Source organism: Schistocerca nitens, chromosome 5 (assembly GCF_023898315.1).
Source record: "Schistocerca nitens isolate TAMUIC-IGC-003100 chromosome 5, iqSchNite1.1, whole genome shotgun sequence".
NCBI lineage: Eukaryota > Metazoa > Arthropoda > Insecta > Orthoptera > Acrididae > Schistocerca > Schistocerca nitens.
The window spans coordinates 589,584,864-589,604,935 of NC_064618.1; the positions used below are offsets into that span (position 1 = coordinate 589,584,864).

Sequence of the window (20,072 nt, forward strand, 5' to 3'; positions counted from 1 at the left end):
TATCAGGGTTGTTTGCGTAAACTAGTTAATGAATTAACCATTTGAAAACCGTAATTAAAAGCGTCAAGTGCTGTATGGACATGTGGCCATCAGCAATGTATCAACAGCAGTTTCACTATATTAATGATTTACGAGCAGTTCGAAAATCACCTGAAGTCTTTGTTAACTAACACAAAGTGACATTAAAAATCTAGGTTATTCATGGTCCGCTAGTTGGGTGTATGTCTGAGCTTTAAAAAACGTGACCAACAGTTGTGGTCTGGATGTGGATTCGAGCCCAGTATATACAGGCAATGCAAACTGAGAAAAACATTTTACCTGACCCAGATCTGAACAAAGGACTTTGTAAGGACCTCCCAGTGCAACTTCTGCAGCACTGTCGAAACAACATCCCAACGAAATCCCACCCACACGTTGCCACGGTTGTTTCTACTATGTTGCATAAGATTCGCCGGGGAGGCATTACACATCCCCCGTACGATCCCGATTTCTTCCCTTGCGACTTCGATATTTTTGAAGGAGCCATGAAGAAAGGTATTGGTGACAGTGGATTTGCTACGTACGAAAAGGTGCACGCCTTGGTACAATGAAATAGGCAACTGCAGACTTTTTTCCACGATGGCACTGACCATCTCTTTCCATAATGGGATTAATGTATTTACAGTTATGGCACTTACTTTCGAAAAAACAAAGGGTTTCCTTAGTACGGAATGAAATTTTCGCTCTGCAGCGTAGTGTGCGCTGATATGGAATTTCCTGGGTGATTTACACTGTGTGCCGAACCGTGACTCCAACTCGAGACCTTTGACTTTCGCGGGCAAGTACTCTACCACTGAGATACCCACGCACGACTCACGACCCGTCCTCACAACTCTAAGTTCTGCCAGTACCTTATCTCCTAATTTCCGTACTGCATAGAAGCGCTCCCGCGAAACTAACAGGACTAGCACCCATATAGATAACTTGCCCGCGAAATTGAAAGGGCCCGAGTTCGACTCTTGGTCCAGGACAGAGTTTTAATCTGCCAGGAAGTTTCAATTTACTTAAATTTTTTCTTCTGTCTCGTTTCCATTTGACCGTCCCTTGTCACTGACTAAATGTGTATAATACCACAGAAACATTATAAATCTGAGAGAAATATCCTGTGATTATTTAATTGGGCTATCATGTTGTACGCCGGTAATTTTTTGCGAAGATATAATTGTGTCGTGATAATCGTCAATGATCAAAATTCCGTCGTAAAACTTTTTGAACTAGCCATATCTGTGGGGAGGATAGTTTAGCTACATTCCTAAGATTGTGAAACATCGATGGCGGCCAGCATCTCGGCATTCGTGTTTTTTAAAAGATAAGAAACACATCGTGTAAGCTAAGGGCCAGTGCTTCGTAAGTGAAACGTAGACAGAAGGATTGTGAAGAATCGCATTATACTCTTGGAAAATTCATAGACTATGAGCTAACAGTAAAAACTAAACACAAATTTATCAGTTGCTGTAGACACGTTGGTACCCAAGAATTGTTGGGGAGACATGTCCGCAGCCAATTTACTGTATCAGATGAAAGTTCCTCATTTTAGCAAAAGCGGATGTAATTGTAATCCGCTAAGTGGAATGGTTTTTTTTTTTTTTTTTTTTTTTTGCTTTTATGGAGAGAACAATTATCAATTGTAAATTGACTCATTTTACTAAATGCAGATAGAACACAAATTCACCAAATTTTCACAAAAATAGTATGTCATCTGAGCAGATATAAATGATTTCTAAACCGCTTTGACATCTGTGTAGGAGGACCTTAATGTCATTCTACCCTCAGTCATTGTTTGTGACAGCGCTATCCCAGGTGAACCGGACAGTAATCTGAGTGCAACATCTGTTCATTTAAATAAGTAGTAGCCAATAAAATGCATAACAGATAAAGAAATATTTCAATGAATTGATTATTAGATAGATCGAAACACACACAACACGAACAGCGATTATTATTTAAATTGATGGCAGACGATAACACTTGTTTTGAAAAACTGATTTAACGAACGTACCAAAACCCCATTAGTTTTGTTGTCATCTTAATTGCATTTACAGCACAACAACTGAGATTTACATTCCTTGTCTCGTATTTCTCAGTTTGATATGGACTTGAAGAGATATCCTTTGAAATTCATAAGAGTCCATCATTTGAACGTCATATTAACAGACTTAACACTCTTAAGTAGTATCGTGTAACATGATTTCGTTATTAACACTGGTGCTAAATTAAGACAGAAATTACGTGACAGAACATGAGTTTTGGAATAAAACTGTCTTTATCGTTTAATATGCTTCTATGATTCTATGTTTACTGCTTCGTTTCGGCTACTGCCATAATCAGCTCAAAAAAAAAAATTATCAAATCCTTTTATATGAAGTTATGATGATGGGCGTAAATAGATTTTTTAGAGTAAGTAGACTGTCAGTGTTAGCTACAGAGAAAAATTATGAAAATGAGACATTGTGAGTACTACCTACAGTACGATGAGACTCCGATATTTGTGGGAACCAAGAGTGTTCATATCGTTCACACATTGTGGAGCAGGTTTACGTTATAATTTGGTGGACAACGAAAGCTGTTAATGAATTTCGGTAGTTTGCAAGCATCTGGATAGTTCCCACCCAGTGTAGCAGCGTCTGCCCATCTATAACGACATTCGTATACACAGACATTGCTGTGGGACGCTATTGTGTAAACGCCAAACCAGCCTGCTTTTCAATTTTTACTTTGTTTGAGGGCCTCCTGTCATTGAGCCCTTCATCAGAATGTGTAAGAAGCTATTTTCTTACTTTCAATTTACCCCACAGTATATTCTAACAATCACTATTCAGTAATTCACGTATGGATTTTCTATTGACCTAGATACTAAAACAAAAATAAAATACGTCAGCTGGGTAAAGGAGGGCTACCCATTTAACTTCTCCTGCTCTTAATTTATCGTGTTTCGGTTGCCTTATACACATTTAGTTCTACTTGTCGGATTTCAAGCATCTGTCAATTTGGTGAAAGTTCCCGATTCATCTTTGAAGTGCAAACTTTACTCCTGGATTGATCAACAAATGGAATCCACCTAGCTACGAGGATGATTGGGACTAGTTAACACTGTAGAATATGTCTGGCAACTCCCTTATAGTCGCGTCACTTCCTGGAGTGACACTGAATCATCCTGCCAATTCCCACTGTACTTTCTTGATCTCTCAAATGTCCAAAAAATTTTCACTTACGTTGTGTCATCTAACTATCAAACGTATGGTTTTAGTCCAGGAAGGGCAGATGCTACGACTAATTTGGCCTTTTTCATTGCGATTTATCTGTTTGAGTAACCACTAAAGCGATCAAGGAGCACTAAACACTGCAGTAGTAACTTGATCTGTGGAAAATTACCGACCTGTGAAGTTCAGGTTCCAGTCCCGTTACAAACAAGCGATTTACCTCTTTCGTAACTGAGCTACAGTTGTTGGGTCTCCTTAAATTGGAGAATAATTTGTGTCTAAATGATCCTACATCTAGCGAGAAAACGATTTTCAGGCGTGATTTCTTCAATAGAATTCACTCCACACCCAGCTTAATCTTCCCCCAATGCCTTCAACACTATATTAAATAGAAAGAAAACAAAACAATGCTAAAATTAAACTTTTTTCACTTTGACACTTCATTTTCTATAACCCATAAATAATGGCACTCATAGCCCTTAAATAAGCAATGTCCAGGATATTGTAACAACATTACTAGAACCTCCAATAACAAATGACGATTTATTTACTAGATGTCCATAATTAAAGTTCCAGTTTCAAAACGCTGTATAAAGAGAACCAATCCTTAGAATGATGGCTCTGAGCACTATGGGACTCAACTGCTGTGGTCATAAGTCCCCTAGAACTTAGAACTACTTAAACCTAACTAACCGAAGGACAGCACACAACACCCAGCCATCACGAGGCAGAGAAAATCCCTGACCCCGCCGGGAATCGAACCCGGGAACCCGGGCGTGAGAAGCGAGAACGCTACCGCACGACCACGAGATGCGGGCAATCCTTAGAATGATGTCAAATTTGAACTGCATATTATTAACGCAGGGGAAACGTCACGGAACAAATAGAAAAAGAATTAATGAAAAGTAATGAAAATTTTATTAATACAGGTCGCCTTAGCTCTTCACGTAATAGGTTTAAAAAGAGACTGCTTACACAACGTTTGTCCGTCCTCTTCGGGAATACTAGTGTGCGCTGTAGGACACATATCAAATAGAATTGTCAGGGGACATGGAAAAACTTAAATGGAGGGCAGCTCGTTTTGTGTTATAGAAGAATAAGGGACAGAGTACCGCGGCTATGATACACGAATTGGGTGGTAGTCATTAAAACAAAGGTGTTTCACGTTGCCGCAAGACCTTTTCATAAAAAACTTCAATCACCAACCGTCTCCTCAGAGTGTGAAAATATTTTGTTGGCGCCCTCCTACATATAGAGAAATGATCATCACAGTGAAACAAGAGAAATCAGAGCTAGCGCGCTATACGGGAGTGGAATGGTAGAAAATTAGCATAAAGCTGGCACGGTGAAGCCTCTGCCAGGCACTTAATTGTGAAGTGAAGAGTAATCATGTAGATGTAGGTGTAAATGGGATCGGTTACAAATAAATAACGAATCGCAATGCGACGGCTATGGTTTCAGTTGCACATTAAACCATCCGTACTGTCCACGCGCATGACTGCACATGTTTCGCAGCCAACAGTTGTCGCACTGTTAGTTATTTAAGCCCAGCAAGGTTGTGCTACATCGAGTGAGAAAAATCTCTTTTTAACAGTCCTGAGGCCAGAAACCGTTAAAAAATCTAAATGACATTGGTTTCCATTGTTCTGGGCCCATAAACAGCATAAAAATCAAAATGACATCGGTGTCTAATTGTTGTGAGACTGGCGCGAGACATGTTCTATATGCTGTCCACTGATTTCTGCCACTAGCTGAAATCGTGATACAGCATGTTGCACAACAGATCGGAGTGTCTCAGAAGTCACGTTCAGAATGAATTGCACAACGCCTGCCTTCAATTAAGTTATATTCGTAATTTGAGCATGAACACAAGATCTTCCAGATAATCCCACAGCCAGGAGTCACACGGATTAATATCAGCTGACGACCGAGCTATATGGAAATGACGGCTGATAATTCTAGCAATTTCGAAATGTCTTCGCAACAGCTGCTACACTGGCTGTGCAATGTCTGCTGGAAGGCCATCTTGCGCAGAAATCACCCTCATACCCACACATACACTGCGTTGAGGGTTTCAAATAACATTGTTGCGCAAAAGTTTCTTACAGTGTTTACCAGTCACGGTACAGGTAACAGGAACCGCAGAACGCATCTCCTCGAAAAAATACTACCCTACGATAAACGATGAACCCTCACCACACAGTCACCAACGCAAAATGAACTGTTATCGGTTGATGTGCGGGCGGATATTCCATGTCCATATTTTGAAATTCTGCCTATCGAAATGTCCTTGGAGATTGAAATGGGCTTCGTCAGTCCACAGAATGTTCCATGGCAATTCATTGTCCACCTTCATGTTATAAAGAAATTCCAGAGGGAACCAGTTTGTCTTGCTGGCAGGTCAGTAGAAACAACTCCTGAACCTGGATGATTTTGTATGGACAGCAAAGAAAGACGTTTCGCAGGATTTTATACAGTGTGTTCTCGGGCATGTCTAACGTTCGGGCAGTTCTCCGTGCACTGCACGTTCGCGTACCACCGCTCGATCTCTCCAGCAGTATTGTGGCCATACCGTCGATACACGGCGGACCAGCTGCTTTCCTCCCTCAGCCAGCTTGAACTAAAAATGAACCTGCCTTTTCAAATTTTGTAATCATTTTCTCCAGACATCGGACCTATGCCTTTTTCATACCCCTGTGTCTCCAGAACTTCTGCAGGGCTACTGGCTCACCGTCACCATTCTTGTGAAGAGGTTTGCCAGCAGCGCGCGATCCTTCATGGAGACACGTTGGGTGTCTCGAACGCAAACTGAGGAGCAGCCACGAGCCGCACTTATGATGGTATGCATATTGTGAAACTTACAGCTATATCTACTGGTAAAATTTTGGTTAAAATAATTTTGTACCACTACGTTTCCCTCTGTGTTAATTATACACCGTTCAAATTTAACGTCATTCACAGCGGCGGTTTTCTTTCTATAGCGTTTCGAAAGTGTAACTTTCATTATGGACAACCTGTGTACACTTCCCTGCTTACCAACCCACCACAAATTGATGCACCAACCTGTTTTTTTTTTTTGGTTAAATTCTGCACGTACTGGTACATTTGTTACTTAATATTCCTCACGTCATATGCTGCGTAACCACTAGTCTGGAACCGTGCGACCGCTACGGTCGCAGGTTCGAATCGTGCCTCGGGCATGGATGTGTGTGATGTCCTTAGGTTAGTTAGGTTTAAGTAGTTCTAAGTTCTAGGGGACTGATGACCACAGCAGTGAAGTTCCATAGTGCTCAGAACCATTTGAACCATTTTTTTTTTTTGTTACTGCATGGTGTACAGTCGGCTTGTCCAAGATCGTCCACATGCAAGCCAAACTACAATGTTAAATAATTTTATGTTTGCCAATGTGGGTACAGAAAGTCCACTGAAGATCACAAGCTCATGGCGAGATTCGTCGCCATCTTGTAGGCTGACACAGCCTGCTAACGCCAGGCAGCCGTAACTGATGGAGCAGAAATTGTTCCGGTCAGGAAAGACACCCACGAGCTCTTCCACGGAAATGTTTTTCCAAGGATGTACTATTAGTGGTGGACTAGAAAATTAAATAAATTATCTCTTAGCTCCCAACAGGTTGATACTACCAGCAGACAGGTGTTGTGCAGTTTAAAAATTGCGGAAGAAATTGACTGAGTAACTCAGTTTGTCTTCTGCAATGCACAATGTTTACAACAAACAGATAGTGCAGCAGAGTAGCTCAGGTGCAAGGCAACACTTAATTCCGAACCTTCCCCACCCGCTGGCTGGTGTGGCCGAGCGGTTCTAGGCGCTTCAGTTTGGAACCTCGCGATCGCTACGGTCGCAGGTTCGAATCCTGCCTCGGGCATGGATGTGTGTGATGTCCTTAGGTTAGTTATGTTTAAGTAGTTCTAAGTTCTAGGGGAATGATGACCTCAGATGTGAAGTCCCATAGTGCTCAGAGCCATTTGAACCATCTTCAGCATCCTACGGTGTTGGCAGAAGGCCCTTATGTGATTTTATTTGAGTGATTACAAGATTAAGTGAAATGTACGCATTGGATAGTCGAAGCAGCTGGTTATTGGCGATTCGATCGAACATGGAAATTAATTTATTGAATAAGCTTTAATCCTCCCCACGGAGAAGCGCACCTAAGTTACGACAAAGTCATGACCAAGCCACATGTGGAGTTAGATGATATGATGGACTAATGCGAGATTGGTATATATGGGTTCAGGGTTCTGTTCTCACTTCAGGTGATGGATTTCAACTGGAACACAAAGACCCTATTCACCTTGTGTTATGCCAGGAGAAGAAAGCACTGGACCGCGATAACAAACTGTCATTAAACATGACGTCCCTTCGCTACCGACTCCGGTTTAGGGAGGGCGGCGACCGAGATGCCAGTGGCGGCATGTAAAAACTCATTCCTCATTCACAAGAGCAGAATAGACAGGTCACAAACGCTGCAAAAACTGCGATATGATGCAAACACAACGTATGGAAAGAAAAATCTATCCAGGAATGCCAAACTGAGACAATCTACATCAAGAATTAGAACTGTCGCATTCTATACAAGTCAGACGACCACCTTGTATAAGAGAGCCGGTATCGGTATGGAGAAGGATGAACGAAAGATCTAGAGAGACACCTGGGGCACATTAAAACGAGGGAGAGTCTGAACACGCAGATAAAGGCATGAAGTGTATGAAACTGTTGAGCTAATTTCAAGTATTATATGAAACAGAAGTCTGAGATTCGCCGCACACATCATGATGTAGGAGGACAAAACATCGACCAAGAAGATGTGGAACGCAACATGCTTCATAGCGAACAGCTGGATGAAAGAAAAGTGGGGGGATTGGGCTACAACTGGAATTAGCGAAAAAATATATATGCATTAGGGCAGCATAGGTCCCACTACAGGAATACAGTGCAAAGTCATAGGTGGACTGATACCGGAATTAGAATGAAGATTGTAGCAGCAACGAGAACAATGAGGAGCAAGAGAATGAAGACATATTGTGGAGAATGAATTACTGAACAAGTCACCAGTTACCATAAACAGTCGGAAAGAGCCAAAAAATAACAACAGTATTAAAAAGATATATATTACATTCGAATGTGCAAAACATTCTAAGCCCAGCATAGCGTTCTGAATTCCTTTATTCAAATGTTCCTTAGGCGTATCACATATCTGCAAATATACCCCGTGTGACTGTATCTTGGTCTTTATTCGACGATGTGGAAGAATGTTAAACGTGTAAGAAGTACTGCTATCTTCGATGTCTTAGCATATCGATGCTCTACTCCTTACTTATCTCTGGCTTCTGGAACTTTTGGCGCAGAAATAGCCTTTTCTGTGAGGGAGCATTGCCTTAATAGTGTCAACAATGCCCCGCGCCTACTTGTGTGCTGAAATGTCGTTGATGGATCCAGCATGAAGCGATCGCAGGCAGCCGTGTTGAGAGTCAGTAGTGGGAAGAATTTGGTAACATGTGGAATTAATAGTTCAAAGTGTTACGTCCATTAGTAGAAGAAAAGTATTTCAGTAATTCAGTTCATTTGCAGATAGGCGCTGGAGACTGTTCAGTGGATTTGTGATTGATTCTGTATCGTGTTTCACAATCAGTAACTGTCGGGGAAAAGCACTATTGAGAGCAGAATATAAATGAAAAGGCTTCGTGATCGAGATTACCTGTTTAACTAGTGTGGAAACGCAACACAGCAATGGTTACTTCATTGTGCATTTGAAACAAACGTGTTAAATGAGACTGGATGATAATAGGCAGAGCTGGGAAGTGAAGTGAAGTTAAGAGCATAAAAAAGAAATAATATGACTTGCACTGTTATTATTTCAAATTGACATCTTCCATCACGTAACTGAGTAACTGAAGTATTTGAGTAGTAAAAAAGACACGTATTCGTGCTAGGTACATGACCAGGTTTGTTTCATTGTGAAGCGTGTTCTGTCTAAGTAAATCTTGCATACTGATGGTTCGATAGCCGCAAAAATTAACTACAGAAGACATTTAATAACGTGAGAGATGTAGTTCTACAAACACCCAAAGGAAACGTAGGAAGTAGGGATCTACTTGGTCATCAGCATCTACTGTTTGTCAGATGTCGTGTACGAGTAAAACAAAATGCATTTATCAGGCAGTTGTTTCCCTGAACCCACATTGATGATTTTTGGAAACTTGCTTCCTCAAGGAACATCACAATGTTTTGAGATGAGAATGTGGACTAGGATCCCGAAACAGACGGATGGTAGTGATACTGGTCTATAACACTACGCATTCGAGCTATTATCTTTTTGTGTAAAGAAGTGGGCGTGCCCTTTCTCCAGTCACACGAGACTATTCGCTGCGCAAGCGAATATGAGCTATGGTAGAAGCTAGTTCCGTGACGTATTCAATGTAAAACGTAACTGAACTTCAATCATGGTCTTCCGTCTAGTTTAAGTAATTTTGTTTTCCAGCAACTGGATGCGTCTGTGAGGTGGTCAGAAGTGGGTACGGACGTATCCTTTTTCTTAGATATATTTTTGACGTGAAATTCTAAATTTCTGCTTTCTGCTTGCTGTGTTCAGTTTCGACACCCATTTTCGACATCAGATGGATCGGCGAGAGGCTGAACAGGCGATGGGTCCGTGCATTGATTTTATTTATGACCAAAACTTCCTAGAATTTTCTGATAAATCTTTCGTCAGGATCTGACTGAAAATTAATGTAGAATTCATGCAGGGTGTTTCTGCCACGTGCATTAGTTGCTATTTACTTTCATCTATCCCTGCAATTGTTTTCGCAACATTGCACGAATGGTACAGTAACTACCAGTGGGTGACTTTCTCATCCATTGTTACATACTGGGAACGTACTAACACACACATCAGTTTATAACGTCTTTAAACTTCAAACAAGTTTTTTTCCATTTTCATCACATCTAGTCGAATGTTTTTAGTGCATCTTTTAAGTAAATTCATAGTAACTCTCTATCAGTGTGACTAAACACAGGTTCGGATCCTGCCTCGGGCGTGGATGTGTGTGATGTTTTTAGTTAGGTTCAAGTAGTTCTAAGTTCTAGGGGGCTGATGACCTCAGATGCTCAGAGCCATTTGAACCATTTGACTAAACACAAATAGTGACTATTGACCCAGCTTCGCTGAAAATCTTTGTGTTTGTGGTGACCATCTTTCATGAAAGATCGTCGTGGCTATCAAGGTCAGGTGACCAATTAAAAACGTACTAAACGCTACACCGGAGGAAATATATGTTTTCCTTGGTAGTCCTTTGCCAGAAGAAAGTGTTGTTTGGAGAAACGCCAAAACATTCTTAACAAACAGGAACATGTTGGAGCAGCGGAGTAAAAATAATATTGTGGACTGAGATAAGACTCAGGGCTCGTGAAAGATGTTACGGTAGTTTAGCACGAGAAAGTCTCTTTCCAAGGCATTATTGTCCGAAAGATTACATTACGAAAATTACACAGCTTATTTCTAGCTAGTTCTGGCAAACTGTGACATATCCAATTTCCTATTTAATTCTGTATCTTACGATACCAGCTAAACGCAACCACTACACGTTTTACGGAATGTTGTTACTCCGTATGCCGAGTGGAGTTGAGACTTAAGCAGGTGAAATGATACAAGAAAGCATGGTTAGTTTCCGTCGATGAGGCAAAAGATACGATCGCCTTTAGCAGTTTGTAACATTCAGAAATTTGCTGAAAAATAGATAGTCGTTCAAATACAATATCAAACAACGCAGAACCTAATAGAACATTTTTGCATTACATTAATATTAGATTAAAGTAACATTTAGAAACTCAAACTGTACAAATTAACGAAGTCATAGTACTAGTTCTTCTAGCGTTTAAGTCAGTTAAAGACAGTGATTGCAAAGAAAACGTGCCGGGAAGAAATAATGACCCAGACTGCTTTTGGAACATTAAAAGGTTTGTGACCTACGTTTCCGATGCTTTAGAAACACAAAGGCCACAATCAGTGCATTCAGTGTCACAATGAAGACGTGCAGAAGGTCTGTGGCCATTATGTAAACATGAAGAGACTTATACCACTGCTGAATAGGTCGCTAGAATGGCTGGTCGCTTGATGTTTAAAAATTCTTATTTATTGACACATTTCTCGTACACCCCATCATCAGAACATCAAAAAGAAAACGCTTCATACAAAGTATTAAACCACATGAATCATCCGTTAGCATCAGTGCTCAGTGATCAATATTGTGTGTCGAGTTTAAAAATGGTTCAAATGGCTCTGAGCTCTATGGGACTTAACATCTTAGGTCATCAGTCCCCTAGAACTTAGAACTAGTTAAACCTAACTAACCTAAGGACATCACACACATCCATGCCCCAGGCAGGATTCGAACCTGCGACCGTAGCAGTCGCGCGGCTCGGGACTGCGCGCCTAGAACCGCGAGACCACCGCGGCCGGCTGTGTCGAGTTTAGGCTTTTATAATTGAGTCATGAACTTCTAACACGAAAACCGTTCAAAAACTGAGGGTTGCTCGGCACGTGAATGACTAGCAGGATATTAGACGCGAGCAGAGTATAGAGACAACCGAATGAATGGTCGATGAACCGTAGTTGTACTTGGTGAATTCCGAGAGACGAGTAATGACAGAGTAGGCTACTTATTAAATGTCTGTTGACAATAATGATAATTCTATAAATGTTTATTGTGTCATATGAAGATTACTCAACAAGGCTATAATAATGGTGGACAATTTACAAGTCACAGAAAACAAATTTCAAGTACAGGGAAGAAGATTGCGATATCGTTTTCAGTACAACAGAAAGCTGACCATGGAGAGGTAATAGCGGAATCAATTGAAAACTGAGCCACATCGACTTTAAATGAAGTGTTGCTGTTAGGTTTATGAAGAACAGAAATTTGCTAACTTAAATCTATATTAGAAGTGTTAGAAAGTCTTTTCTGAAGGTATTTGTATGGAGTGTAGCCACGCATGGAAGTGAAACATTGACGATGAACATTTTATACAAGAAATGAGAAGAAAGTTTTGAAGCATGGTGCTACAGAAGAATGCTGAAAATTATATGGGTGGACCACACAACTAAAGAGGAGGTACTGAATGAAGTTGGGGAGAAAAGAAATTTGTGCCTAACATTACTAGAAGAGAGATCGGTTGACAGGAATAGTCTTAAGCATCAAGTGATCATCAGTTTAGCACAGCCCAAGTAGGGAGTGTGTGTGTGAGTGGGGAAGGGGGGGGGGGGGCGTGGAGTGATAAACCGTAGAGGGAGAAGGAGATGAGATGAACGCAGTAAGCAGATCAAAAGGATGTGGGTTGCAATAGTTTTCCAGAGAGGAAGAGGCTTGCACAAGTTAGATTAGCAAAGAGAGATGCATCAAACCAGTCTTCGTATTGAAGACCTCAACAACAACAACTGTTACCGTGAAAAACGCGCACCTCAGTAACACTCAGCAGAACCGTATCCTGCCCCACATTCGCTCGTCACAATAACGTACATGGATTTTTCGCATCACGGTCTTAGATTATGTATTTCATTAAAAATGTTTAGTTAAAATGTTTGTATTTTGGAAGTAATAACCCACAGTCCATAGATAATACCTAATTTACTGATTGCATTCTTTTAATTTCATACAATCGCAATATCTCCAATGCCATGAAAAGCTCAAGTGATTATGTAGCAAAAGAGAAATTAATGTTTGTATCTCAGAATTTGGATCAGTGCAGCATATGTGTGTAGTATGAAACGACAAACTATATCGTGAGATGATCAAACATTTTTCTCATCGCAGAATGACATTTGCACGCCCGAAACTGTGTAGACAACAGAGAGAGAGAGAGAGAGAGAGAGAGAGAGAGAGAGGGAGAGATAGAGAGAGACAGAGAGAGAGAGAGAGAAGAAAGAGAGGGGGACAGATGAAATATTCAGAATAGGTCGGACCATATGAAGTACAGCACAGATCGGACAGTCAAATTCGTAAGAAAATGTATTACATCCACATTTAAAAATCCTATATCTAACACATTACCTGGGCACTTAACGAATTATGACCAACAGAAGAGTTATAGAAGATCCAACGAAGAGCGGCACATTTCGTCACTGAATCATTTAGATTGCACGCAAATCTTACGGAAAAACCCAACAAACTCTAGTGGCAGACGTTACGAGAACAGCCTTAAGCAACACGGAAAGGATTATTGCTGAACAGCGTCTGGCGACGTATTAATTCCAAATTCATCCAGCGAAATGACAATGACAAGGGCGCCAAAGGAATTAGAGCTTCACTGGCAATAGCGCTGACCACGTGCTATTCGTGGTTGGAATAGGGAGAGAGGGAAAAGACAGTGGTACCAGACCTACCCACCGCCACACACCTTAAGGTGGCTTGCTAAGTTTTTATGTACAAAAGCAGTAAAGGATGGTAATCTTGGAAAATATTAGAACTATATTCACTGGTCAACGAGGTGTATGGAAGACCACCGGTACTGGTTGGTATGACATGAGGGACTACAAGGTAGTAATTTCGTATCAGGAAACCCCTGTCCAAATATGCGTAAATTGAGTGCCGTGGATCATTAAAGTTGGATAACAGTGGCGTCAATGTATGTTCGAATTATATTTGATACCTGAATTATTAATAGATCGACCATTTGAAGTGCTCAAGATGAGGGTGCTGTATAGCACCTATTCTTTACGATTTTTTAACGAAATTCTTAAGAAATGGACAACAGAGTATGGAGCAAACGGATTAGAAATAGATGGGAAGTACCTACCGAGTTTACTACTTGCCGATGATTAAATTATATTGGCTGCAGATGACTATGATAAAGCGTTGGTATGAAAAAAATTGTAGGAACATATTACAAGGTCGGATTAACAATAAATATTTGTGAAACATAGATCATAGAAGGAATTATTTCTGAATTTTATCAAAAGTATAAGTATCTGGGAGTTACTATCCCAGATCACTGATCAAGCAAACAATTCATGAGGCAGAGGACAACACAAACCAAAATAGCGATCGACGAGGAGAAGTCTATGCTTTGGTTAGATAAAATTTACAAATGACAAAAAGGTAACGTTATATGAATTACTAATAAAAAGCATTTGTTTATATGCAGCAGAGTCCTGGGAACTGACGAAACAAAACGGAAGTAGACTTGAAGCCCGGCAAATGAATGTCTTGAAAAGAAGTTTTAGTCTCAGTGCGAGAGAAGATATCAAATAAGCAAATCAACAAGCGAAAAAATGTCTTACCTGTGGCGCCGAGTATGAATATGAATATGGTATCTGTTCTTTCGGACATGTCTGAAAGAACAGATACCATCTTCATATAGATAAGGCTTACCAGCCAGTGACCTTCTTCAGGCGTGCGAAGTGGCCACGCAGTTACAAGCGCCATGTCACTAATCGTCCTTCCTCGAGTGTGAGTGTTGTCCTTACCGTTAAGTTCGTTTAAGTAGTGTGTAAGTCTAGGGACCGATGACCTCAGCAGTTTGGTCTCTTAGGAATTCACACACATTTGAACTTTTTTTTTATCTTCTTGAGTGCGGATGCGCCCACATTGCCCGATTTCTTACGGGCATCGGTAGATTGACTGCCAAGAGTAGTGAGTATAGTGGGCAGGGGCACCACAAATGTAGTGTGTGGACAGTAAGTTGGAAATGTGGGTCTCTGGGGGGAAAGGGGGAGTGGGGGGGCTACAGATAAATGCCTGCAATCGCCCTCTCCTCTGTGTCCTCGATGGCTCAGACGGATAGAGCGTCTGCCATGTAAGCAGGAGATCCCGGGTTCGAGTTCCGGTCGGAGCTCACATTTTCAACTGTCCGCGCAGATATTTGTCAACGTCTGTAAGCAGCTAAAGGTCTGGATTTCATTGTAATTTCATGTACCGCCGAGAGTGCGGAACAGCGGTGTATACAATGATAAGGGAGTGTGATATTAGGGGCTCAATGACTGCGAAGGAAATTTCTTTCTTGACAGCCCCCAACAACAGAAAATGAGTAATACCCAGTGAAGAATGTGAAAATCGAGTAAGGAAGGATAAGAAAAGAAGAAACTTAAAAGAACAGTTATACAACAATCGAAAGGCTTGTGTACGAAGTTGTGACAAACGCCCTCAAGAGATGGAAACAACTCACAAATATGCATATCTTAATGAGATGTGCATTCCATTAGTCGGCAGCGGAAGGATGATGTAGGCGAAGTCCGGGTGTCCACTTCACACGGATGGCAAAACGGTTGCATCACCTGTTAGGACACCAAAGTTTGTCTTAAGAAGCTTTGGCGTCCCCTTTTTTCAACTTTCGACGTCCCATCGTCCCATAGGGGCGAAGTCATGTATCATAGAGGCGAAATCATGTATCTAAATGAACCAATTTCTGTACGCAGTACATACTAAACATTGACAACGTTTCTTGCTCCACCTTGTGTTTATAGGTTTCCTCAACGATTTAAATCTTGTAATGCATTTGTTAAGATGCTAAATTCCCAGGGGGTCATAATTAATAGCTAAAGTTCACACAGGTGAAATCCTACAGTAATGGAAGTATTTTAAATGTAAAGTATTCGATTAAGTCTACATGTAGTTGGGCACAGATTCGTAATTGCTTAGCAAACGGTTCGTTTGCTTCTACCAAATGTAGCCCAAACCCTAAGGATTGAGACTTGAAATATGGAGGAGTTGTTGATCTTCGTTACTCTTTTACTCCAGGCGTCATTTAAGTTGGGATTTTTAGAAATTCCATCTCAAAGGCGGTGAAATAGGGGAAGAAATGTTTTTTTTTTTTTTAATATGTCGCTATAGACACACAATAGACCTACGAAAATTCGTATTTGGTTTCTCCATCACAAATAAAGAATCGCATGCTTCATCATTTTTGGAAATTTAACGGCAATAGGAGTGAAATAAGTGACGAAAATTTTTAGGGAAGTATTTCGTTATATTAAAAAAAATTCAAATCTATGAAAACTTATATTCCACTTCTCGGTTAGATATAATGAAATACGTGTTAGTGCATGGGAGTGTCTATGGAAATATCACCATAACAACGCAAAGGCGTGATTAACAAAAGCCTTGGACTCGGGCTACCGAAATTACATTTTGATCAGAAGTACTTTCGGAAAAGGCGATACCTCTATGGCCTTCACTAGCGTGAAAAGGTTAGAATGTGTTGCAATTTGTGAACAACGTAAAGATTCCATGAAAGCGAAACAAAAATAAAATCTGTGCACAGAATACAGTTTAGGCGAGCGAAGCAGCGGACGCTAAGTTTGTTATGATATAAACTGTAAAAGTTTAACCAAGAAGAGACACGTGTTTCATCATTACTATAATGAAGAGAGAAAATGTGGAGACTAGCTGGTGGAATAGGTTAATAGGTAGAACCTATAAAGAAAAATAATTTAGCAATAATCACACAGCGGAAAATCCATGGAATAGTGAGAGGATAATGAAAAGGATAGATTGCTACTCGCCGTGTAGCGGAGATGTTGAGTCGCAAAGAGACATGACGTAAGCTTTCGGCCAGAAGACCTCCTTCTGAAATAGATAACGTATACACACACATTCACGTAAACGCATCTCACACACAAATATGACCACTGTCTGTGGCTGCCGGCAACAAGCTGCGACTCAGCATCTTTGCTACACGGGGGTAGCAATGTATCCTTCTGATAACAGTCTCATAACTTGGGAACAGTAAGAAGAACCACTCGCCTGCTTGGTGCCCAGCTTGAGCGACCGCGTCTGCACGACGGCAGCACGGTAGATGCGGTAGTAGGTGAACACCATGACGAAGAGCGGCAGGTAGAAGGAGATGGTGGATGAGAAGACGAGGTAGCTGAGGTTCTCAGTGAAGGGGCACTTGTAGGGCGGCACGTGCTCGGGCCGCACAGCACGCCACCACGCGATGGCGGGGAACGAGATGGCGCCCGAGCACACCCACACGGCCGTGATGAGTGCTGCCGCGCGCCGCCCCGTCATCCGCGCGGGGTACGAGAAAGGGTCCGTGATGGCCCAGTAGCGGTCCAGCGAGATGACGCACAGGTTCAGGATGGACGCCGTGCTCGCCAGCACGTCCAGCGAGCGCCACGCGTCGCACCAGTCTATTCCGAAGAACCACGCGTGGTTGGCGACCTCGTAGGCGGCGCTGAACGGCATCACGACGAGCCCGACGAGGCAGTCGGCGACGGCGAGCGACGTGACGAAGTAGTTGGTGGCGGTGTGGAGGTAGCGCTCGCGCGCCACCGCCACGATGACGAGCCCGTTGCCGAAGACGGTGGCCGCCGAGAAGAGCAGCAACAGCGCGGCCAACGGCGCCCGCTCGCGCACCAGCGTCTGCCACAGTTCCTCCGGGCCGGAGGCGGTGCCGGCGCCGGGGGCGGCCGTCGCGTTGACCGCCGTCAGGTTGCCGGCGGCGGCGTCCATCGCGGCCCCGTCCGCCGCCACCGCCGCCGCCCCCGCCGCTGCTGCCGACGCCGCCTCCAGGCAGCCGAGCCTCCGCCGGCGGTGCGCTAGCATTCGCCCGCGCCCGGCATCTCTTCCTGCCGCCCTGCCCTAAATCACTTGTTGCTCTGCAGTGCCGCGAGGTTCCTCTATGTGCACTGCACACCACTACAACCTCAGCAGCAAGAGGCGACCGTCGAAGTGCTGATAGTCAGGCACTGTCGGAAACCAGACTTCCGAAATTGATCAGCGAGAACTTTAACAGATTTACAAACAGCGAAATACTGCACTTTCACTGGTGCTTACGTCAATGTCCGAATGTCCTGTCTTTGTCATATTTCCATTTCTTCCCTTCAATGGCACTACACATCCTAGCAGTCGAACGGAAGATGCGTCAAAGCACCTTGATCGATATTTCCAAGTTTTCTTCCACTGTAGTTTACAAATTATGTTTTTTCATCGGAGATACAGTTTATACGACGAAAACTGCTGAAATCAGATCCTTCAACGGCTCTTTGCAAGAAAGAAGTAGCGATATTCCTAAGGTTCGGAGTCCTTTTTTCTTTCTCCCTTTACGACCTTACGACTCAAAATTTCTACTACTGAAGATGTATTTACAGTCTCCTTATTCTTTAATTAAGGTACACAAACAGAATCGCAAAGACGTATTTGTTCAACACCGTGTATTCTCGTGTGAACTGTAGGGCGCCAACGCGCCTGCAAATTAATTTCGCATTTTACGATGGACAAACTACTTGTAGCGGAAATTTCTGTTCGTTTAGAGAATTCTGCAATAATTAACAAATAGGACAGCAGTTTATTACGTATCTTGATTATGCAGCTGAGCAAACTGAAACAGGCCAAAAGGGCCTAGTTCTTATGATGGTTTTATTGATTAGTTATATCCTACAAACATGTGTACTGTTCCTAGACCTTTGCACAGATAAAAGTTCATTCCAAGGTTTAGAAAACAAAGTGTGCAATGTGAAAAAGAGTTTTTAACAGTTATTCAGGTCAATGTGAGACCGCACTTCCTGACAACTACAACTATATAATATTTTAAAATTTTCATCAACTAACGTTAACCATTTGTAACTTACAAACTCTTTAAACGTAGACAATGTGAATCGTAAACAGAACGATCCAGTATGTTGACTTCACTCGTAGAATGTTAATCAGAGAAGTAAACACTGACAGTTTCTTCCGAAAAATTTCGAGTTCGATGTTGAACAGATGTTTTCTCAGGAAAACAGAGGAGTATTGCTTCTCTCTTCGTCCCATTATTAATACAAGAATATTTCCTGTGGGAATGCCGACATATAAATTAAATGCGGTCGTCGGTGCGTTGATAAGAAACGAAGTGGAAGCTAGTGCATGTCCGATACAAAGTTTATTTGCAGAGAGGTGTATCAGGCTGGCGACGTCTGTATATGGACATTCAGCTAAGATTTCTTTTATATCACCACTCGGCAATAACTTCTATCAGAGGAAGGACATGTGGCGACAATATTGCTTCGGCGAATGTAAAATGGATTTCAATAAGTGGTTCGAATAACAAGATTTACGTGAATATAAAATGTGCTGGGTCAAACTGATTTATATTTAGGAAGCTTGCGATGTGTTTATTTTTATTACTCGAAATTTATTGTTTAATTGGAATACAGCTATTGTCTCTCAACGCTCCTTATCAGACTGACAGGTCCGGTATTTACGCTACAGTTTCGCGAACGTATGGTATGCAACGTATGATGCACGGATATTGCCTGAAGAACACACAAAATTTTAACATAAACGACTTTCCTATCGCAGAATTCACCACGACATGCAGTTACAGGAACACTTCGTCAGCATTTCCGGGCTGTGTCACCTGGCTTCCGCTATTGGTCTGTGAGCACAGCGGTACGGATCGCCGCGATAACGAGTCGGTGAGGTGCCAGCGATTAGCGCCCGAGACCGCGGCCCGCGAAACGAGCGACTGGCGCGCCGGTGCGTGCTGAGGCGGGAGTCACGTGAGGCGGCGTCACATTCGGAGGTGGCGTTGGCGGGGGCGGCCGCATTGTGCGGGCGGCACGCAGGCGCAGCTGCTGTGCGGGCAGCGTCCGCGCGGGCGGCCAGGGGCGCAGCGACTACTGTGCGCGGCGCGCGGGGTGGCCACAGGCGCCGCGGCGGGCAGCCCGCCAGCCGACGGCGCACGCGCGTGCGAGTTCGCGGAAACCGCCACTGCGTGACGCCGAATTGCAGGCTGTAGTCCGGGAAGGTTGCTTGACTGAGAATGCTACTTATACATTCACTCAAAATTTTGTACATGACTGCACGTTCAGAGACCGTAACAGTTACAATTGAAAGAAAACAG

The 20,072-nt window shown here is 42.5% G+C and overlaps 1 protein-coding gene across 1 annotated transcript in view; it reads right to left on the minus strand.

The window, feature by feature from the left end:
• LOC126260599 (dopamine receptor 2) overlaps window positions 1–17,665 on the minus strand; it is a gene marked incomplete at its 5' end in the record, with an annotated part of 764,332 nt that extends 746,667 nt beyond the window's left edge. The window contains one exon of the mRNA XM_049957935.1: window positions 16,991–17,665. Coding sequence (XP_049813892.1) covers window positions 16,991–17,665 — 675 coding nt within the window. The remainder of the gene's footprint in view (window positions 1–16,990) is intronic.
• Window positions 17,666–20,072: the final 2,407 nt, after the last annotated feature.